This window comes from Notamacropus eugenii, chromosome 2 (assembly GCF_028372415.1).
Source record: "Notamacropus eugenii isolate mMacEug1 chromosome 2, mMacEug1.pri_v2, whole genome shotgun sequence".
Classification (NCBI taxonomy): Eukaryota; Metazoa; Chordata; class Mammalia; order Diprotodontia; family Macropodidae; genus Notamacropus; species Notamacropus eugenii.
The window spans coordinates 466047610-466069386 of record NC_092873.1 but is presented as its reverse complement, the minus strand read 5'-3'; the positions used below and the strand labels follow the sequence as shown (position 1 = coordinate 466069386).

Here is a 21777-nt window from a genome sequence, read left to right as displayed (position 1 = left end):
AACACAGCTCAATGCAGGCAATTGCATTAGATGTAAAATGAGAAGTATTGGGGGACTTCAGGTTTGTTATTTGTTATTGTTCCCTGCACATCCCCTATACCCAGCAGTCCTTTCAACCTGTTCAACCTATATTGAAGCTGCCAATGTTTACTGTGTTAATTATTTTGGGTTTTACTAGTAGGGTTTTTATCATATTGATTTTTCTTGAAATAGCTTTAAAAAGTCTTGCTCTCTTCCAGAGTGTGATTTTATTATGTCTTGGGACCATTTTCCCCCCTTGCTAGGCATCTTTGATTTTATAACAGAAGAGAAGAGAAAAACTGAAGTTACATTATTTGCTCTAGAGGCAATTTTTAGGAATGCATTTGTTAGAGGCCAACAGTACAAGATCGAACATTTTTCCTAAATAACATAATATTTTTTTCTTTTAAAGAAATAGTAATGAGTACTATACCAAAAAGGTATGATCAGTGACCCCATATTGATATTGATATCCCCCCATCTTCTGACGTAATAAGATTAATAATAATAGAATTGACATAGTGGCTTCAAGTTTACAAAGCACTTTACACCAGTTATTTCACTTTACTCTCACAACAACCCTGTGAGATAGGTGCTATTGTCATCTCCATTTTATAGATGAGAAAACATTAAGATCGACATTAAGTGACTTGCCCAGGGTCACTCAGTAAATATTGGAGGTTGCATTGGAACTCAGGTCTATCCTGACTCCAGGGTGAGGGCTCTATAACCATGGTGGCTCCTAGCTATAGGCACATTATTCTGCTTTTTTTTTCTTAAAGTGAAGATTAAATGTCCTGCTAAGCCTCTCTGAACCTTAGTTTCCTCATCTGTACAACTGACATAATAATAGCACTTATCTCACAGGGTTGTTATAACAATCAAATGAGATATTTAAATGTTAGCTATTTTTATAATAGTCTAGACAGTTGCCTATCATCCTAAAAGGCTAAGTTATTTACACAGGGTCACACAGTACATGGGAGAAATCAAATTCGAACTAAGGTCTTTGTGATTCTGATTCTCTGTCCATGATATCACTTTGTGTCTCTCTTTCCCTTTGTTGTTATTAGTCTCAATAAAGAATTAAATAGTTGTTATGTTCTTTCTTAAGGTATAAATTTTATAGTCAATCAGAAGAAATGTCTCTTTTTTAAAGTTATAAAGTATAAGGGTTTAGCTATGAAATTTTTGGTTAAGTGACACAATTGGGAAAATCCATTGGCTTCAAGATTTTTAAGATGAATATTTCCAAAGGAAGGATTAGAACTTCCTTCCCAAAGCTTGCTCTAAGTAAGTGGCTCCTGTAAAATCTGTTTGTTTGGGGTTTTTTGACAAGCTGTGAGTCACAGCAGGAAGATCCTTCTCGTTAAGGTAGAGATGACAAAGGCTTTCACCCTAGAGGGTACCTTTGTGTTCATTCCACTGACATTCCTATATGGTGACCAAAATAGGTGCAAACTACAAGACTAAATATTGCATCCGCTGATCCTGCAGGACCTCTTAATTTTATCCTTTTGGGGCCCTATAACATGGGAGAATCTTTTTTGGAGGAATCCCGTGATTCTGCCTGTCTGGGAGGATTTGGTAAGGGGAGACTTCCTTGCATTCTGTTGCCAGCAGGAGGCAAGAGACTCATGAGATCGAAAGGCAAAGGTAAGATGACAGTGGATGGCTTCTCTGTGGATAAGGATTGAAGGGTGTGAAGGTAGCGAAGCTGGACAGCTGCTGGGCTACTGGATAGTATCTCAGCTGCCATTCTCAGGGATTCTGAGGCAGCCTTCTCCCCTTCAGCGGCAATCATCTAGGATACAGAGCAGACACCAAATTAGTGGACATTTCTTCATTCCCATTTTCAAGATTTGCCAGGGAGTCAGTCAGTGTGACCTCCCTCACATCTCGTGTCCTGAATCTATCAAGCGGTGAAGTTTTAGACTGGTGGTGAGACTATCCTAGGTGTCGTATTATGCCCTGGTTGAAAGCAAGTGGGAGTGGATGTGTAGGCAGAAGCAAAGGGCATGATCATTCAATATTGGCTTACCCTCACTTTGGCCTGTCTTTGGGCCTCAGCTTCCACAGCCAGTGACTGCTGGAGGCCTATGGGCAGTCGTATGTCTTTACTGCAAAAACAAAAATAAATAAATGAATGAATGAATAAATAAATAAATAACAATGGTCTTGAAGCAGGAGAGCAGGGACTACTGGGTAACCATGATTTTTTTCTTTTTTCTTTTCTTGCAGAATCGCAAAGAGTAGACCAAGAAGGATCTGTGACAGGAAAATAATGGAAAACTCTCTGGTCTCACTGCTACCACTAGGAGAGGTCCTCATTATCACTGATTTTTTTCAGTTTTGGGAAACTGGGACAGCATATTATTTTCTTCAGTTTGGTTCATTGCCAATGGCTTTACTTGATTGAAATTCATTTTAATGGCAGTTTTATGCCTGGAGATTTTTGCCTGAAAGCTTTGTACTTTATGACAATGTTTTGATTAATCCTGGACTTCTCCCTGAAACCAAGGTAATCACAGGATCCTAGATCCAGGGCTGGAAGGACCTCACAGGCCAATGAGTCCCACCCCCTCATTTATCATATAAGGAAACTAAGGTCCAGGGAAACGAAGTCACTTGTCCACAGTCACACACGTGGTGTCAGAGGCAGGATTTGAATCCATGTGCTATGATAGCGAACCAATGTCTCACCCTTCTTCTAACACTATTTTAATAAAATATGAGCTGGTCAATAATCTCAGGATCAGCATTTTGTTGTTGCTTCTTTATAAAGTTGGTTTGGTTTTGTACATTGTTACTGATGTAATTCTTGTTCGGTTGTTACTGTGCCATAAGGGGTCTATAATAACAGTTCACACCCAGAATGTTTGATAGTTGACAATGTGCTTTCCTCCCACTACCTCTGGGAGGCAGACAAACTATTGAATGTAATCTTCCTGAATGAGGAATTAAGAGAAATTTTGTGTTGTAATCTAAACCCCAAATTTGAAATCTGAGCCATTTATGATAATTCCATAACAAGGCTTGACACCTTGTAAGCTGTTTCCTTCACAACCAACTCATGAAGCGAACAGTGCAAATGTTGGGATTCCCATTTTACAGATGAAGAAACTGAGACTAGGAGAAGTCAAGCAAATTGCCCTTTGTTACAGAGTTAATAAGTAGCTACCTAAGATAGAAAGAAAACCTACGTTTCAGTAAATACAGAGAAATATGGAAAGATTGAGATGAATTCGTGCAAAATGTAATAAGTAGACCTCCTCCTCCACCATCTAGGTATACAATGGCTAAAACAAGGTAAACTCAGAGAACTAAAGCTTTGCAACAATTGGAAACAAATGTTGCGGTTACAAAGAACAAACTTGGCCCAGAGACATATGAGAAGATAACTTCCCTCCTCTGGTGTGGAACATTACATGTTAAGTTTTTTGATGTATTGATCGATTTTCCTTATTTTTTCTCCTGCTTTTTCTTAATTCTTTGTTTTAAGGGATAACTCTGTGGGAGGGTATGGTGAAGAGATACAGGGAGAAATCGAGGTGATGTGAAAACAAAAGGTATAAATAGAAAATTTATCTTAAAAAACTAAGTGTCCTGACTCTAATGCCATAACTCTTTCCACTAAGGTGCAATATCTTTGGTAGTGGAACATGTACACAAATTACTGTTAGAAAATGATTCCCTCACCTACTAAAGTGCAACCCTGATGCTACTCTGTGGTGTGGAATAGCCTGCCCTAAGACTTTTCCAAGATTTTTCCAGCAGAGTACTTTATCTACCAACCTGGAGGGGCCCTAAAAGGCTTGTCATACCAAATCAACCTAGTTAAGCACACAGAAGCTCATTACCAGAAGCCTGTTCACCAGGTAAGGCATGTATGTGTATATGTGTGTCTAAGTACACAGAGACATATATGTATGCATGTGTATGTATTGGGTTACAGCAATTCAGAAACCTATCTCTAAGTCCTGGAGTGGTTGTGAGGTCAGTGGAGGGAAAAGGCACATCAATGAAAACACAAACCAGTATCCAGCTCCTGGAGATGGAATGACAAGAAAAGCAGTCCCTATGCTCATGGAGCTTATCCTCTACTGGGAGGAAATGATCCATGTGGGCACTGTTGTGCGTCTCCAGAAGGCTGAATCACTTCTTTCATGGGGAAGGAGGACAGGGATCAGGTAGAGCAAGGAATGAGGCAACTGGGCTTCATTAAGGTAGCTTAACAGTAGGAAATGGGAGAGCCCATTCCAAGCATGGGGAGAGGTATATACAAGAGAGAAAAATGAAAAAGAAACAGAGGAATGAGGTCAGTTAAGCAGTGAAAAATTTTGTCCTTAAGGATTTTTTTACCTCTCATGTGTGTATCACTTTAAAGTTTGCAAAACTTTATTTACATTGAAATGTTTATTTACAATGAAAACATGGGTTGTTTTTCATTTGAGGCCCACAATAATCTAAGTTAGGCTCCATGGTACTACTATTCTCCCTATTTTACAGACGAAGGAACTGAAGTATAGAGGGATTCAATGACAATCCTATTGTCACCTAGGCAGTAAATGTTAGATCTTCCTGAATCTAAGTACAGCACCCTACCTATGGCCATGTTACTTCTCTTTGGCAATAGTGTGCAGGGTGAATTGAAGAGGAGAGTGGAGGTGGACAGACAGTTAGAAAGCTGTTAAAGCAGGCTGGATGATGGGAGATGGCGATCTAGCAAGGGTGAGGAACCTGTGGCCTCAAGGCCACATGTGGCCTTCTAGGTCCTTAGCTTTGGCCTTTTGACTGAGTCCAGGTTTTACAGAACAAATCCTTTTATTAAGGGAATTTGTTCTGTGAAGTTTGGATTCAAAGGGCTGCACTTGAGGACCTAGAATGCCACATGGCCTTGAGGTCACCGATTCCCCACTCCTGATTTTATAGTATGGCAGTTTGAGTGGGGAAGAAGGGAAAGATAGGAGGGATATTAAGGAACTTGAACTGAAGAGATTTAGTAGTTGAGTAGAGGTTAAACGAGAAAAGCGCGGAAGGTGATTTCAAAGTTTCCAGCCAGGGTGACCGGCATCATCAAGAAAAATATATAGGTTTGGAAGAGAGGGAAATCTTAGCGGGAAGTTGAACATTTCCTCAGAGGGAGACATCCAACAGATAACTGGAAATATGGAGTAGAGGTCAGAGCTGGAGATAATACTGGGAGTCATCTGCAAAGAGATAACTGAAGCCATGGGAATAGATGAGATTGCCAAAGAAAAGAGTAGGAAGAAAGAAGAGATAAGACTCTGCCAGGACAGAGTCTTAGTGAACAACCATACTTAGGAAGTGGGAGGACAAAGAGGAATCAGGGAGAATGACAAGGAGTGGTTCAAGAGGTAGACTACACAGAGGAAACTGTGTCATAGAAGACATTATTAAGAAAGGGTAGGGAGAGAGGCAATGTGCTATAGTAGACTGAGATACAACCAGGAAGATCTGGGTTCAAGTTCCACCTCTGCCTGACTTGCTGTGTGACCCTAAGAAAGTCCCTTAACTTCTCATTGCTGAAGGCAGCTCTCCAAGGCCATGAGTTGTAGAATAGCTGCTGATCTGCATTGTTGGAGGGCATTTTTCTTACCTAGAGACCCCTATGCCAATAAATCAATAGGTCTCCCCCATGCTAAAAATAACGTAGAGGAGGAAGGTGGTGAGTAAGAATGAGGACTGAGGTCACTGGGTTTGATAGTAAAGGGTTAATGCTATTGATGTTATTTTTTATTTTATTTTTCTTTTTGGTTCATTTCCTACCTACATTTCTGTCCTTTCCACTTTGATTCCCCAGCGACATGTGATTGCGTCCAAAGCCACCTGTAGAGAGCAGAGTTTAAGGTCAACAAAAACTTCCTTCCTGCAGGTACCATAGACAAGCAGAATTTCAAACGTGAAAAGGACCCTCCAAGCTCACCTAATCCACTTATATACTAAATGTCCTTTTTGATATTACAGAAAAAAGTATCTTTCCCTTAAAAAGAAACTGGAAGTCAGTTGTAAAAAAAGATAGGAAAGTAGAATGCTTACTTGTTTGTTCAGTATTATCATTTACTTGATTGTATTGCCAGGGAAATCAGAATCTTTTCTCTCAAAGAAGCACTAGGAAGAAGGCTTCAGTTTTTATCAGTCATTTCTACCTCTTTCCCACTTAGTTACTTCTATAATTAGGGCTTCTATAATAGGGCTGTTTGTTGGTTGGTCTTAAAGTTCTTGCTATGGATAAAGAAATGAATGAGTTTCTTCTGCCTGATGAGTTGGATGCTGGTCCTGTGTGCCATGAAGAACAGAAAAGATTTTCGTGCATGTGGACCTGGGTCATCAAAAAGACCACCTTTTTGTATCTATATTCCTGGTTTTGTTGGCTAAATTTCCAAAATGGGCTCCTGTTACTAGCTCCAAGTGAGCACCAGCTTTGGAATTTGATAAGGTCATAATGTCTCATGATTTTGTATTCTATTAAGGATATATCCAGCACCAACTATATGCCAGGCATGGTGATCGCTAGATTGATTCCTCAGAGTCCCATTTCCTAATCGATCTTTTTAATGTTCTTTTCCCCATCTTTGCTCTCCCCATTTTCTCTGTACTCAACAAGCAATCAACTGATAAACATTTATTAACACTTTGCAAACTCAACTTCTTTTTTATTCCCTGCATTTCTGCATTCCTATATTCCTTCTCTCATCTCTTTTTTCTCTACCTTCTAACACCCTTTTCTCATTAACTTTCATTTTTCATTTTCCATTTAGGTTCTAGTCTTTTCTAAGTAGTCATGTCCCCTTGGGAAATTCACGTTCCCTTCCTAGATCATTTTATCTGTAAATAATGGAATTGAACTAGTTGATATTTAAGGTCTCTTCCAGCTTTAAAATTCTGATGTCTTTAGAGTAGTTGAATCATGGATTTAGTGCTGGAAGGGACCTCAGAGGTGTCTTAATCCAATCCCCTTGTTTTACAGATGAAGAAACTAAGGCATAGAGGGATTATGTGACTTAGGATCATCATTGTCTCAGAAATTTAGGTTTGGATGGGATGTTACCTAGTCCAATCCCTTCTTTTTAAAAATAAGGAAACTGAGACCAAGAAAGATTAACTAACTTGCCTAAAGTAACATGGAGAGTAAATAAGAGACTAGAGATTTAATCTCAGGTCCTTTGACTCTAGGTCTAGAACTTCTGAAAACAAAGCATTGTAGAAAAAAAGGCATGTTTGTTCCATTTTCTATCTATTTGGTGTCTGGCCACTTTCATACGTGAAAAACAGAATAAACATTTATGTAGCACCTACTAAGTGCTAGCCACTATGCTAAGTAAGCACTTTTGCAAATATCTCATTTGAATGCTACGATTTCTGTAAACTTTTTCTACTTTTTTTTCTATTTTATGAGGCTCTACCACTCATAAACTTCTTCCATCCTCCTCTATAAATGTCTTACAAGTGAAGTTGTAATTTCCAAAGGGAAATACACACTATAATAGCTATGACAAATCACAGGCACTGCAGGGATAGAGTGCTTCAGTGTGTTAAACTAGAATATGCAAGGAAATCCACCCCAATAGCTCTATTTGTTTGCCTCTTCAAAGAGAAACCTGCAAGTCATCCTTCCTTTCACCTGTAGCTTCCTTTGATCTTCTAATTTTATCATGAGAATATTAAAATTGATGTGATTTAATTTTCCAGGGGCAGGTCAAGTCAAGTTCATTAAGCAAAGACCTGACATTTAGCATACCTACAGTTCAATCAGTGTCAACTGGATGGTCTAAAAGCTATGGGATATTTAATACATATACTTGGCACCATTTTATATCATGCCACCATTATCACCAGGGAAAGAGAAACAGTCACATGGAACTGCAGACCATCTTATATTTTTCTTTGTTTCTTAAGTTATTGTGGCCAAAGTCTTTCCATTCCGTTCCTGTCATTGGGCAGCAGATTCAGTTTTCCACCAGACTGTACTCCAAGTCTTTCCACCATGGTAGAATCTTCCAGAGGAGATATAGCCTTTCTCTATAATTCTTTAGTAACCCATGAAAAAAATGGGATTAAAACTTAAAAGTGTATCTGGTGTACATTTTTTAGCAGACCTAGTTAAACATTTACCAGTTCAGTCCTCACTAAATGTTCTTAAATCTCTTCAGATCTAAATGTCTTGACCAAAAAAATTTAGACCTTAAAAGAAAAAAAAAGTCTTCATTGTTAATAATAGCTTTCTTGTAATTTTTCTAAGTAAATGTTTGTTGATTTCCTTTTTGAACACATGAATATGTTAGCTTTCAGATGGTCAGACCATGATAGGCAGGCCCAAGGGCAGGAACAATGGGGCTTAGGAAGCTTCTATGTTCTGTGACCATCCTTCTCCCCGTCTTAATCATTGTTGGAGACCTGAAGGATAGATAAGGGAGGATGGAGTGGGATTAGGATCAGGCTCTTACATGCCAGCCTTTTCAGATTAGTCTGGAGTCTCAGATTAATCTCTCCTCCTGCTGCTTCCAGCAGCCTCTCCACCATGGACCAAGGTCCTTAACTTCCTCTCTCCACCCACAGCTAGACAAAAGACCAGCATGGTTCTTGCCAGAGATTCCTGTTCTCTCAGGAATAAAAAAGGATAGGATCAAGCTTCCTTAGATCAGTGGCTATGGTGCTGACCCAAAGGGAAACCCAGTCACACAGTGTAGCTATGGCTACACAATAGGAGGGGAGCTTTTCAGGGCAACAAGCATAGTTTGGACTGTGAAAGGCAGCTACCTAGGGCACAAGATGCACAAAAGGCACAACAAGGACCGTTATTTTTTACATTACACTTTGTAAGATGCCCATATTTTTAGTTCTAAAAAATTCCACTTTTCATAACAATTAGGTAATGATTTTGTGAGTAACTGAATAAGTTATAGCAAAGGTTCAAAGCCTCCATTGGACACTAACACATGAGAGACACAACTTTTCAATGCAGTGGGGCATAATTTTTAAACCTTGCCTTGTGCCACCTTTAGTACCAAGTCCTGCACCAGCTTCATTGCGTTATAAACATGCACAGTAGTCATCCTCCAGTAACTTCTCAGCCAGGCTGGGCAGAGGGTCATTCAGATCATCAGCACCAGAAAATTCCTGGTGCTAGTTTGCACAGTAGAGGTCTGACTGCTTTCAGGCAGGGTTGAGCAGCTGATCTATAGTCTTGGCTACAGCTGGGCTAGTTTATGGGGTTGTTTACAGTCATTCACATGTGTGTAAAAGTTAGCTACAAAGGTCCCAGGCCCCAGCTAGTCCAGAGGTAAGGATTGTGATGGATTTAATGACAAATTCAATTTGGTAAGAAAGTTCAGATAATACAGATTATTAATACAGATAGCCCCAAATGCTAATAATAGATGAAACACTATTGTATTTTAAACATTACTATTTTATATTTCAGCCGTTTTTAATTTTTTTTGGTCTGGACCTGCAATTTTACTGATGTAAGGAAACTCTCAGTATGGAAATTCCTTTGACAGATGTAATGTATAGCCTTAGTCAGTAGCTTGTGAGGGACTGAAAGGTCAAGTTATCTACCCATGGTCACACAGTATATGACAGAGGCAAGAACTGAATTCAGGTCTTTCTGATTCCAAGGCCAATTCTCTATCCCCCACTCCACACTGCCTCTCAATGATTTTATGAAAAGGGAAAACTAAACAAATCGGTTTTCCTCTCTAGCAGCTTACAGAAATACCTTGATGTCTTGGGCAATGCTTTTCCTCTCTAGGAGTATCTCAGTGAAAGAACGATGGGCCAGGAGGCGCTTCATAGTGATTTGTACCAGCAACTGGACAGCTCTGGACACTTGGGCGATGTTGCTTAGGAGCAGAGAAGCATTTTCCATCCTATAGTAGCAGATGGCATCTATCTCCATTATGAGCATGTCTTTTGTTACCACCTAAGCAGAAATCAATCTCAGTTACCAACTTTGTTTATCGATCACCAAGAGAAGAGAAAGAGCATTGAGAAGGGAAAGGAAATTTCTCAAGCAGAGTGAGACTATAGCTGGGGGGCACTAAAACACGAGCATATTTAGGTTTGGTTTTGGTAAATGGAATCATATAATTGAGAAGGACATTACAACAGCCTATCTGGAAGCCCCACATCTGTCATCAAAGCGTAAGCTCCTTAAGGGGTGGCAGTCTTATGGGCTTAAGTTCATATCCTCAGCATTTAGAATAATGCCTGCCACCTATATATGTATAAAGTTAATAAACACCTTCTCTACCTCTCAAGCAGCAGAAGATATAAAGAATTGTATAAAAGTGAGTTGTTATCAATCATCATTCTCTCAGTCCTCAAAGTTAACATGTCCAAAACTAAATTCATCGTCTTTCCCACTAACCTATTTCTGTCTGTGTCTTCTCTCTTTATCCAGTCTCCCAGGTTTGTAATCCTTAAGGACCCCCACCTACCCCCCCCCCCCCTGGCTGTTTTTGTTTTATTTGTATCCTCATCCATCAGCACAATGACTGGCACACTGTAGGACTTAAATGTCTGCTGACTTTCACCCTTCCTTCTCCCTTTCCCTCACACCTAATCAATCAAGTTAAGTCTTGTTGATTCCATCTCCACAAGCTCCCTCCTGCCTGTCCTCTCCATTTTTTTCCTTCTGTCACTCCATTCTTCCTCCCATAAATCCATATTACTACCCTGGACTTCTTCAGTATCTAACTGGTCTTGCTGCCTCGGTCTCTTTGTATTTAATACAACTACTAGACTAATATCCCGTACACATAGACCTAAGCTGAGCTGAGCTTTTAATGACTCCTCGCTGCCTACCAAACACAAACTTATATCTGGTATTTAAAGCCTTCCCCAGGTTTGTCCCTACCCCACCTTCCACCTTCTCTAGGACTAAGCAATCGAAGCAACCAAGAAGGAAAACACAGAGGAAGGATTTTTCCATTTGTATTTCACATTCCACAGCACATAGGTGTGTATTTTGTGAGAAGCTGCAATAATGAAGGATCAGAACCTTGCATAGACCTATAGGGCTCAGCACAGTGATCTACATGAACCAGATATTTGATAAATCATACCAAGGAGCTCCCTACTTAAAGGAATCCTTCAGTAAATCCTTTTGTAAAGCAAAGAAGCCTTTTTTCATTGATAGATGGTAAACCCCAGCTACATGGTATGGTGGCTAGAGCTCTGGGCTTGGAATCAGGAAGGTTCCTGTTCCTGTGTTTGAATCTGTCCTCAGACACCTAACGAGCTGTATGACCCTGCTTGCCTCAGTTTCCTCATCTATAAAATGAGCTGGAGAAGGAGCCAAGAAAACCCCCAGTGGGGCCATGAAGAGTTGGATGTAATTGACCAACCACAGATCCCATGAAGTCAAGGGCTACCATTTTAGCTAAGCTTTGTGTGCTCTTCCCCAGCGCTGCGCAGAGTTCTCAGTTTGTTGAATGAATGCATGAATAAGGCAACTGCCCCATAAAGTTTGTTTTATAAATCCTGGTTTCCATAGACCAAGTGTTTTTAAAGTGAAATTCACTGCATTACAACAAAGTGAGAGGGAAATCAAAAGAGAACCATGAATTCAGGACTGAAAGATAAATGAGGAAGGTTTAGGAACCAGACTACCTTTTGGGAACTTCAGGTGGCTGTCTCCAGGCACCTTTTAGGATCACAGGCAATTAGGTGATACAGTGGATAGAATTTTGGATCTACAGTCAGGAAGACCTGAGTTCACATTTTACCTCAGACACTGTGATCCTGGACCAGTCACTGAACCTGTGCCTGACTCAGTTTCCTCATCTATAAAATGAAGTTAATATTAGTACCTACCATCTAGGGTTGCTTTGAGGACAAAATGAGATAATATATGTAAAATGCTGTATAAATACCAACTGCAATTATTATCATAAAATCCTATATTGGACTGGCGTGGACCTTAAAGATCCATTTCAATCGCCTTATTTGTCAGATGAGGAATCTGAGGCCAAGAGGGATGAAGGAAAATGTGTGGAAAGCACTCGCTGTCTTCAGTCATCATCACAGAAGCTGTGAGGGCCAGAGATCCAGCATGCTGTCTGTCCACTACCCCAAAAGACACAAATCAGAGCAGGTCTTTGACTGCCTTTTCTCAGAGTCAAAACTTCCAGTCAGATTTAAATATCAAACAATGATGAAAATAGGCAGAGAATGCAAAATCAGCCATTTTCCTTACCTCATGGAAAGGAATCTCTAGGGTTTGGAGGCGAAGATCCACCTTGTGGTAGGTATCCAGGCAGGGCAGAAAGAAAAAAAGGCCTAAGGCAAAAATCAATCCTTCAGTCCATCAGTCAACTTGCATTTATCAAGCACCTACTACATGCAGTAGCAGTAGAGACCTTGGTACAAATCCCACCTCCAGCATTTTCTGAGTGACCTTGAACAGGGGGTTCAAGGTATGTTACCCCTCTGATTCTCAATTTCTTTAACTGTAAGATAAGGTGGTTGGCTTCTGAGGTCCTGTCCAGCTCTGAATCCATGATCCTAGGTGTTGAGTACTATCTGAACTCCCTAGTGGAGAGAGAGGGAAGCAGGAAGAGTGGGGATGGTAATGAGGGAACATGGATCATAAGGTTGCATCCTGGAAGCCCTCTTTTGTCTCTTATTTTTTCATACAAAATGAAAGTTGACTAAATGCAGGACTTCTTGTCTAGCTAGCTATTGTTCTATGGAGACTATTAGATGCCTGAGTCTGAACTCATTGACAGCAAACTTTGGGTATAGCAACTGTCTCCTCTGGCATTTCTTAAAATGTGGAAGGGATTTGGTTGCTATCCTGGGGTCAAAGGATGGTACTTTAATGGAATTTTTTCATCTGTGTGGTTATTAGTCACCACAGAAGCAAAACCATGATGCAAAGCACATGATAAGATATATGAATGCTCTCTCTACTCTGCATGTATGTCATATACAACTAATTACCCAGCATTTCCCCTTTTGAGAGATGCTCCATGAATCCATTCTTTGCAAACCCAACATGGTGGCAAATAGTTAAGTACTTAATAGGTGCTTATAGACTAAGTGCTCAATTAGTACTTCTTAACTGAGCAGTTAATGGAGACTTACAGGGTGTTTTCTAAGGCTTTCACGGTATCCCAGACTACCTAGAGCTCTGTTATTCAGAGGAGTCTGCTAACCTTCCTTGAGTCACACCAGGAAAGCTCTTTAAAAGCAGATAATCCCTATCATATAATTCAAATATGTTGTATTTTTATTGTGCTATAGTGCAGATCAGACACTTCTTAATCTTGAAATGCTATTCTAGCCCACATGCCATCCTCGAGATCATACAAAGAGCTGGAAAGAACCTTAAAGATCGTCTGATCAAACCCCATCAATTTACAGGTGAGGAAACTGAAGCCCAGCGAGGGTGATTGATCCAAGATACTTATGGAGCAATCGGCAGAGCTGGGGTTTGAACCCTTGTTTCTTGTATCCAAAACTAGAGCCTTTTTAACCATATCCCACTGTCCCTGTCCATTTCTTCTCAACTTAGTGAATTGTTAATTAATTTATGGAATTATGAAATGGAGCAGGCATCCCTGGTTCTTTGAGTACTCACTGGGAAAAACCATGATGGCAGTGGGAAGCAAGGCTGTAATCACACTTTTAATGAGGGTTGCAGGGGTAAACGGTACAGAGACAAACAGAGAAAGTACAGAGACAAACAGCATGGAAGGCAGTGGGGAATACAGAGGTCAAGTGCTTTATGTGTGATATCTCATTTGATCCTTGAAGCAACTCTGGGAGGGAGGTGTTATTGTTATCCCATTTTACAGATGAGAAAATGGAAGAAGTTATGGAACAAAAAGAATATTCCTTACCTGGGCCTCTGGCTCTTCCTGGAAGAAGATGTCCCAGACGGAATATAATGACTCTCTCATATTCTCGTACTACCTGAAAGTAAAAAAAATTAAGATGTTTAGAACAGCTTAGAAAGAGGAATGAAAACTTTTTGAAAAGGTTTTGTAATCTGCATGTGAGTCTTGGTGACATAAAATCTCTTGTTTCAAACCAAAGAAAGAGAACATTTCATCCATAATGATAGCTAAAACAGTTATAGAAACAATCTTCCATAGAGGGAAAATCTTTTTCAAATTTATATGGTGTTTTGAAATTTGCAAAATTATTTTCTTATAGCAACCCTATGAGTGGGCTTATTATTAGCTCCATTATACAGTGGGTGAAACTGGGTCACAGAGAAGTCAAGTGACTTATAGGAATGGAACTTGGGTCTCTGGCACCGGTGTCAGAGTTCATATCCTAATTAAGAACCTTCAGAAGCCAATGGAAAACTGATTTAGCCCTAATATGATTATATTCATGGATAAAATTCCAAGTAAGAAGTCTTAATTATTCAAAAACATGGTTCACAGGTTTAGTCAGCCCTTTGAAAATCATAAAAAAACTATTTGATATTTTGGTATGTAATAGGTTGACCATCACTTCTGCTGATATATATACATATGTATATCACATATATATACACATATACATACATATATATATACATATATATATATATGTTTCTCCTGACCTATTAAATGGACAGAGGACAAACGAGATCAAAGGATCATAGATCTAATGCCAAAGGAGACCTCAAAAGTCATTTAGTTCAAGATCCCATTTTACAGATGAGAAAACTGAGACCTAGAGACATTAAGTGATTTATCCAAAGTCACCCAAAGTGAGGTGGTTGGATTAGAAGGTACTCTAAGGTGCCTTCCATCGAGGAGCGCTCTGATGCAACAAATAGTATTGGTCTTGCAGTAAAAGACTTTTGTTCCATTTCCAGCTTTACCACTACTAGCCATGTGATTCTAAGTCAATCACTTAATTTCTCTGGGCTTCAGTTTCCTCCCGTGTAGAATGGGGGTAGGGGATGGAAAGAATGACATTAGAATACCCATCATGCAGAATTTATTATAATAAAGTCACTTTATAAAATCTCTTATTATTACAACATTTTTATTATTGGTACTATATTAACTCTCTTATTATCACAACCCTGAAATCGGTGAATTCAGCTAGCCTGCCTTCCCCTAAGCTGTGGCATGTGGTTTTGAAATGTTTTTAGAATTACACTTTCAGACAATCTGCATGAATGTCATACATGTGGATGGATGGACAGAGTAGCAGTAAAAGTGTGAAATGTATCTGATAATGATTTCAAAGTGTGCTAAGAAGACAGTTAGGCACAATGAATGAAGAGCCAGCCTTGAAATCAGAGAGACATGGGTTCAAGCCCTGCCTTTGACCTGTACTAGGAGACCACAGGTCAGTGTTTTAGCCTCTTAATGTTTTCTGGAAAATCTTGATGATCCTAAAAGATTATAGAAGACTCACTGATTTACCTTAGTAGAAGGGGTTTCTATACCAGGACTATGCTACAAATAATGGGTCTGCACCAGGGAAAGAAAGGATACTACATGATCATTCCCTTTGACAAGTAATAACATGTTTGCATAAGTTATGGCACCTTTGGTCCAGTATATATAAAATGAACTGATTTAGTTAACTAAGAAAGCAATCCCCCACTTTCTTGTCATGAAAATCTCAATCCAGTGTTACATGATGGGGGGGCAAAAACCACACAGGTCAAATTTTTATAGGCAAATAAAGCAGAAGCTCCACATTTTCAACCTCTTCATACAGTGCTTTCTTCTTGGACTGGGTCAGTTACCATTTATGTCCGAAGCTCTAAGTACCTCTTCATCCCTGGTTTGTAACTCAGCATTTTCATGTGAAAGATTACTTGAAAGACTGCGAGTCATAGCCTAATGTCTTACTGATTTACAAGGTAATACAAATTATTTTTATTATATTTAATTTTTTATTTTTAATACCCTTATGTATATACAGGTTGTCTCCCCTTAGAGTACAAGTTCATTGAGGGCAAGGACTATTTCATTTTTGTCTTTGTATCCCCAGCTCCTAGCAGAATACCTGGCACACATTATAAATGCTTGTTGATTGATTGAAGTTGGTGACTAACTCTCAAGGTTAGTGACCCAGAGAGAGATATCAAGAAGTTACTTTGTCAGGTCCTTTTGCAGTCTCACCTTTATGCAGAACCAAATAGAGAGGGGAAAAGTTGCAATGATGAGCAGCAGGGATACGATGATGAGAAGCCACTCACAGATTCCTAGATGAGATGATTTTATACCTTTTGAAAAAGAAAAAGAAAATACAAATAGAGATTTGCAGTACTAGATGGCTAACAGTTAGTGGTCTGACCTCACAGTGAAAACAGACCAGGAAAGGGGCAAAATCAAAGGGGCTAGGAATATGAGTGAAGGAGTCATCTCATTGAACAGTCAGTTGATGTTATATGAAGATCACTTTTTGATGTGATTTGAGGGGCATCCCTCAAATCCCACCAGTGCCTGAAATTACTATCACTAATTTAACTCAAGAAAGAGTTATTCAGTATCCACCGTGCACAAAGCACTATGGAAACAAAGTACTGGAGAGACTGAGTTTGAGTTAGCATAGATCTCTCTCTGAGGATATAGTCTGAAAGGGGAGGGATGGAGAGACATTTATCCAATTACAGGAGTCGATGATCTCTAGGGTGCATTCCGTTAGTGGAAAGCAGTGTGTTAGAAAGAAAAGGACTCAAAGTTCAGATTCAGAAACCTGAGGCTTCCCAAATTGCTCCCAAGCATATAAAATAAGGTGATTTGACTAGAAAATCTTGAAGGCACCTCCCACTGAAACATACCATGATATAATGGAAAGAGTAGTGGTATTAGAGTAAGAGAGAGGTTCAAATTCCAGCTTTACCAATACCAAAGCCCATAACCTCTGGGCCAGTTGCTTGACTTCTCTGAGCCTCAGTTTCCTCATCTATAAAAGGGGGATAATAAGCACATGGGGGTGTTGCATAGAAAGCACTCTATAAAATGGTAAATGCCACATAAATTTAAATTATATAAATTCATACTCATATATTACACAAATAATGCCATTTAGATAGATTTAGATTTAGCTTCCCAAATTGTCATTTTGGAGGCTATATGCATAGTCAGAGGGCTTGGGTTCAAATCTTCTGCTACTTACTACCTTTGTGACTTGAGGTGAGTCCCTTGACTTCCTTTGACTTCCTCATCTATCAAATAAGAGGGGTGGATTGGATGACCTCAAAGGTCTCTCCTAGCTCTAGTTCTATGGTTTTATGATGCAGAAGAGAATGATAAAAGAACAAAAGAGAGTTCCATTTAAACATTTAAAGAGAAATGGGAGAAAGGACTGCTTTTTCATAGTTGGGTTGGAGAAGGCAAGAGAGGGTTCACAAAGTGGGAGGCACTGTTTGACAGGAAGACAGATGGGAAAAGCTCATGGTTTATGGAAGGAAGGCTGGCAGACAGGGGTCCATAACTACAAGGGAGAACATGGGTAAAAGGCCAAGAAGCTGAAAGAAGGCAGGACCAAATATGGAGGATGGAGAATTTTCCAGGTTGGTTAGAACATGAAGGACATTAAAAAGACTAGTATGCGATGAAGTAGAAAAGTTGTGTTGAAAGTAGACAAGTAGCTGGATCCCAAGTTGAAGACAAACTTCATCAAGTTCACCATTTTTTCTCAGGCTGGATTTATTGACTATCACACCAAGGGACATGTTCATCCTGAGAAGTTTTATTAGTTTTGCTTCCCCTTCCCTATATTTACTATAGGGAAATGCAGGATTCCTAAAGTCTTAGCTCCATTAAAACTTTAAACTACTCTAAGACTTTTGACACACCTTAGACTTAGGCCAAAGTGATCCCTTCACTGAAAACCAACACAAGAAACAACAAATGAATAGCAAAAGGAAACCAAACTAAAGTTGGAGGGGACATGATTTTTTGGAAAAGGTATTTGATCATAATAGTTATTTTCCAAACTCAGAGCCAGTTTTACCTCAGCATACTAAAGTCTAGAAACATCAGTCCTTAAGTTTTTTGGCCTCAGGACCCCTTTACATACTCTTAAAAATATTGAGGACCCCCCAAAACTTTCATTTATGTGGGTTATATCTATCTATATTTACTTTGTTAGAAATGAAAACATCTTAGTATTAATATGAAAATGATATGACCTCTAAAACCCTCTACAAAGGTCTTAAGATCACACTTCAAAAACTATTGGTCTAGAATAAGATGTATTGAATCTACTTTGAGGTCTCATCCTAGCATGGAGTTTTCAGGATCTTGGAAGCCATGAAGTTATGTCAGCAGAGGACAGGTTCTGACTGGTCTTAAAAAGATGCTTCATGTATAGGTCCAGGGATGAACTATTGTCCAAGGACCACCTGATACAATTAAGAGTCCCATTGCCAGAAGATTTATCATCAGATAAATCTCTCTCTCTCTCTCTCCCCCCATAAGTATCCTATTTAATGAAAACATGGGATAAAAATGGAATTCCTGAACATCAGAACTCAAAGGTTTCCTTAATGATCATCTAATCTAGGGCTCCTTGATCTTTGTTGAAATGAGGGTTCCTTTTTAAGAAGTTCTAAGACCCCAGAGTGGGTAGAGAGCTAGCCTCAGAGTCAGACAGTCCTGGGTTCAAGTATTGCTTCTAATACATACTGGCCATGTACCTCAAACAACTCAGGTTCTGAATTTGGACCTGGGGTTTCATTATAATAGGGTGAGGAAACTCTCTCCCTCTACCGATGCAGACCAATCAATATAGATCAGCAGCTACTCAGGAACTGATAGTTTTAGAGTTATTTGGAGACACAGAAAGGCTGAACAACTTGACCAAGGTGATGTAGCTAGTAGATGTCAGAGGCAAGGACTTGAACCCAGGCCTTCCTGAGTCCAGACTAACTCCTGAGACACTACTGTAGTCTGCCTCTCACACTACTAAACCATTATGCTTCCTTTATTATTTTTTTATTATGTAGTCTATTTTTATTTTTTACTAGGTAGACCATTTTTTTAAAATGTCTTCTGAGTTAGGAAGTTTTTTCTAAAGCAATTCTAATGGATCTTAAAAAATAACTGACATTTATATAGTCTTTGAAGTTTGCAAAGTACTTTACACACATTATCTTTTTTCTTTTAATATATTTTCCCCCAATTACATGTTAAAATTTATATTACCCTTTTGATTATCACAACAACTTTTCAGGTAACTGCTCTTATCATGTCCATTTACAGATGAGACAAATGAGGCTGACTTGCCTATTTAGAGTCACAAAGTATCAGATAGTTTTTGAAACCAGGTTATCTCCTGGCTCCTTAGGGCAGTACACTATCTGAAACACCATAATGCCACAAAAAGCCCTGTTGTTGGGAATTCATTACTTCCTTTTTCTTTTGCTTTTTTTTAAAGTGACTAACTAGAACCTCTGTGCCTTAAAGAGCTGGACATATTGATTCTGTACTATTAAAGCCTTCCCTACCACTTAGACCACCCTTTAACTTTCCCTATTTCCCACATTCCTTATCCCCTCCCTCTGATCCATAACTGGTTGGTTTTTTTTTAATCCCTTAAATTTATACTTACATACTTTTGTTCTCTTTTCAATTAAGACTGTAAGAGTCTTAATGGAGCTAGAAAATTGTCTCTAGATCACTTTTTTAGCCTCTCTGGTAACCCAGAAGAATGATCTGTACACAGTTGCTACTTTATTAATGCTAAGGACTACTTGCTATCCCTTTATGGAGATAGGATATGGAGAAATGGAGAAATGCAATGATCTCTTCTCTTTCTCTGCTTCCCACCATTTTCAGACAGTACCTTCTTCCAGTTGCTCGCTTTCCAACAGTGCCATCACCTCAGTTTCATCTTCCAAGGAGCCCAAGACATCATCTACATCCACTATGGTGGAAGTCTGGATTCTGTTATCTGCTTCTAGGGTGGTTCCACCATCCTTGTCCTCTTTTCCTTTCCTCCTTTTAGAATCCTGCTTTTCTCGTCCAGCATTCTGGTTGCTACTGACTCTATCACCTTTTTCTGACTTTCCTCTTTTGTTCTTAGATGGGGAATTTTTATTTCGCTTATAGGACTCCCTAGAAGAGCTTCGAGACCTCTTCTCCATCCTTAGGATAGGCTCTGCAATCAGACCTAAGCAATGGAATAGTAGGTCCAAGAGGACTCTAGGGTGTACAAATATATCCTCCCTTGCATAGCCATATCATGTGACTGAGTGATGAATGTTATAGTAAAAAGGAGGAAGCTTCAGCAAATACAAACTTAGTTATTAGATCTGCTGGACAGTGAAATGGGACACCTGGGGTTTAATAAATTTTCCCTTAACCCTTGTCACACAGCCTATAATCTCAAATATCAATATTTTTATGAGAGGGAGCATGATATAGGGGAAAGAATTCTGGTCTCAGAATCAGGAAAAATCTGGGTTTGAGTCCTGCCTCCTACATTTGCAAGCTGGGTGACCACAGACAACTATCTAAACCTTGTTTTTCTCATCTATAAAATGGGCATAGTAATTCCTTCTCAAGGCTATTGTAAGAATCAAATAAAATGATGCATGGAAATATTTTATACATCTTAAAATCCGATGTAGCACTTTCTCTGAGGCCACTCTTCAACTAGTCACTCATCCTAATGAAATGGAGTCCATAGAGGGCACAGCTGACTGCTCAGAGCCTTAGCCTTCCCACCTCTTGGGAAGAAAGAAAACTATAAAGGCTTATTCAGTAAAATTTAGTGTTTGAGTTTATGCTTGAGGTTAGTAAGGCTCAGTGCTGAGCTGGCCCTTTTGGTTTCTTGATGATTTACCTAATTCCACTGCTAGGTAAACATGTGAGGGGAGTGTAAAGAAACTTTTGTTTGCTCTTAGATTCCTGTCTAATTAGAATTGTGGGGTCATTCTCCTGTGGAAAATATTGCATGCACATACTTTTGAACTCCTGGCTTTGTACTTTTTATTTCTTGATATTTTGCCATCCTTTTGAATGAAGTAAATTGGGGAATGGCCAATTTAAATGTTAATGTTCACTGTTTTGTTTACTTTTCTGTAAAATGATGGGGTTGGCTTAGATAGTTTCCAAGATCACTTCGAGCTCTAAATCTATAATGCATATATATGTATATATACATATGTATTTTCCCCCAATTACACATTAAATTAAATTTTTTATTTTAGACTCAAACCAAAACACAAAGAATAAATCATAATTTTGAATATTGAAACTTAAATACAAAGTAGGAAAAAAATGTTATGTACAGAGCAGAACATAAGGCAGGATTCAAAATATGTAGCTATAAATTTTCAAGAAAGCCTGTTATGTTAAATACTATACATTGTGTTGAGAGCTGTGCATCTTTTCTTTGCCCCCTTGTAAGTTTTTTGTTCTCTGCTGTGCACTTTTTACTTTGTTCTTTTTCCCCCTTCCTCCCCCCTATTAAATTAAATATAGATATATTTATAAACAGATATAGACCTACACATGCATACATGTATACATACATTTGTACACACACATATATATATATATATATATATACGTGTATGTGTATATATATACTTTCCCTAACAAATTCTACTCCTGATCTTTGTTTTTATGTTTGTGCATATCTCTTATTTCCTACCCCTCCTGTCTCCTCTACTTTACTTCCATTTGAACTGTCTTAGGAAGATTCCAAGGATCACCTGGCAGGATAAGATACCAGATTCTGAAGTCCTTGCTCGAACTGAACTGCCAAGTATTCAAACTATGCTTCAGAGAGTGCAACTTCAATGGGCTGGCC

General features: G+C 39.0%; 2 protein-coding genes across 7 annotated transcripts in view; one reads left to right on the top strand and one right to left on the bottom strand.

Moving 5' to 3' along the window:
• The window catches only part of AXDND1 (axonemal dynein light chain domain containing 1), a 128637-nt gene extending 125752 nt beyond the window's left edge, over positions 1-2885 (top strand). For 4 of the 6 annotated variants that reach the window (XM_072648520.1, XM_072648518.1, XM_072648519.1 and 1 more), the window contains one exon: positions 2263-2883. In XM_072648520.1, the coding sequence (XP_072504621.1) occupies positions 2263-2306 (44 nt within the window). In that variant the 3' untranslated portion in view covers positions 2307-2883. Of the gene's footprint in view, positions 1-2262 lie in introns of all 6 variants that reach the window. The other 2 variants (XM_072648521.1, XM_072648523.1) reach the window with 2 other exon arrangements.
• On the bottom strand, positions 230-20160 carry NPHS2 (NPHS2 stomatin family member, podocin). Its single transcript, XM_072648524.1, has 8 exons — positions 19804-20160; positions 16131-16234; positions 13893-13965; positions 12245-12327; positions 9764-9967; positions 5816-5871; positions 2063-2141; positions 230-1825 (listed from the first exon to the last, which is right to left on the bottom strand). The coding sequence occupies exons 1-8, from the start codon at positions 20102-20104 to the stop codon at positions 1547-1549; spliced, it is 1179 nt and encodes a 392-aa protein (XP_072504625.1). The 5' UTR covers positions 20105-20160; the 3' UTR covers positions 230-1546.
• Between the last annotated feature and the right edge of the window lie 1617 nt (positions 20161-21777).

What these genes read in the sequence shown, in the direction of transcription:
- NPHS2 (XM_072648524.1), bottom strand. Translation starts at nt 20,104, where the DNA reads ATGGAGAAGAGGTCTCGAAGCTCTTCTAGGGAGTCCTATAAGCGAAAT. An exon ending in CTATTTGGTTCTGCATAAAG is followed by an intron (nt 13,966 to 16,130) that starts GTGAGACTGCAA and finishes TTTTACTTTCAG; the next exon opens with GTAGTACGAGAATATGAGAG. An exon ending in TAGAGATTCCTTTCCATGAG is followed by an intron (nt 9,968 to 12,244) that starts GTAAGGAAAATG and finishes ATTTCTGCTTAG; the next exon opens with GTGGTAACAAAAGACATGCT.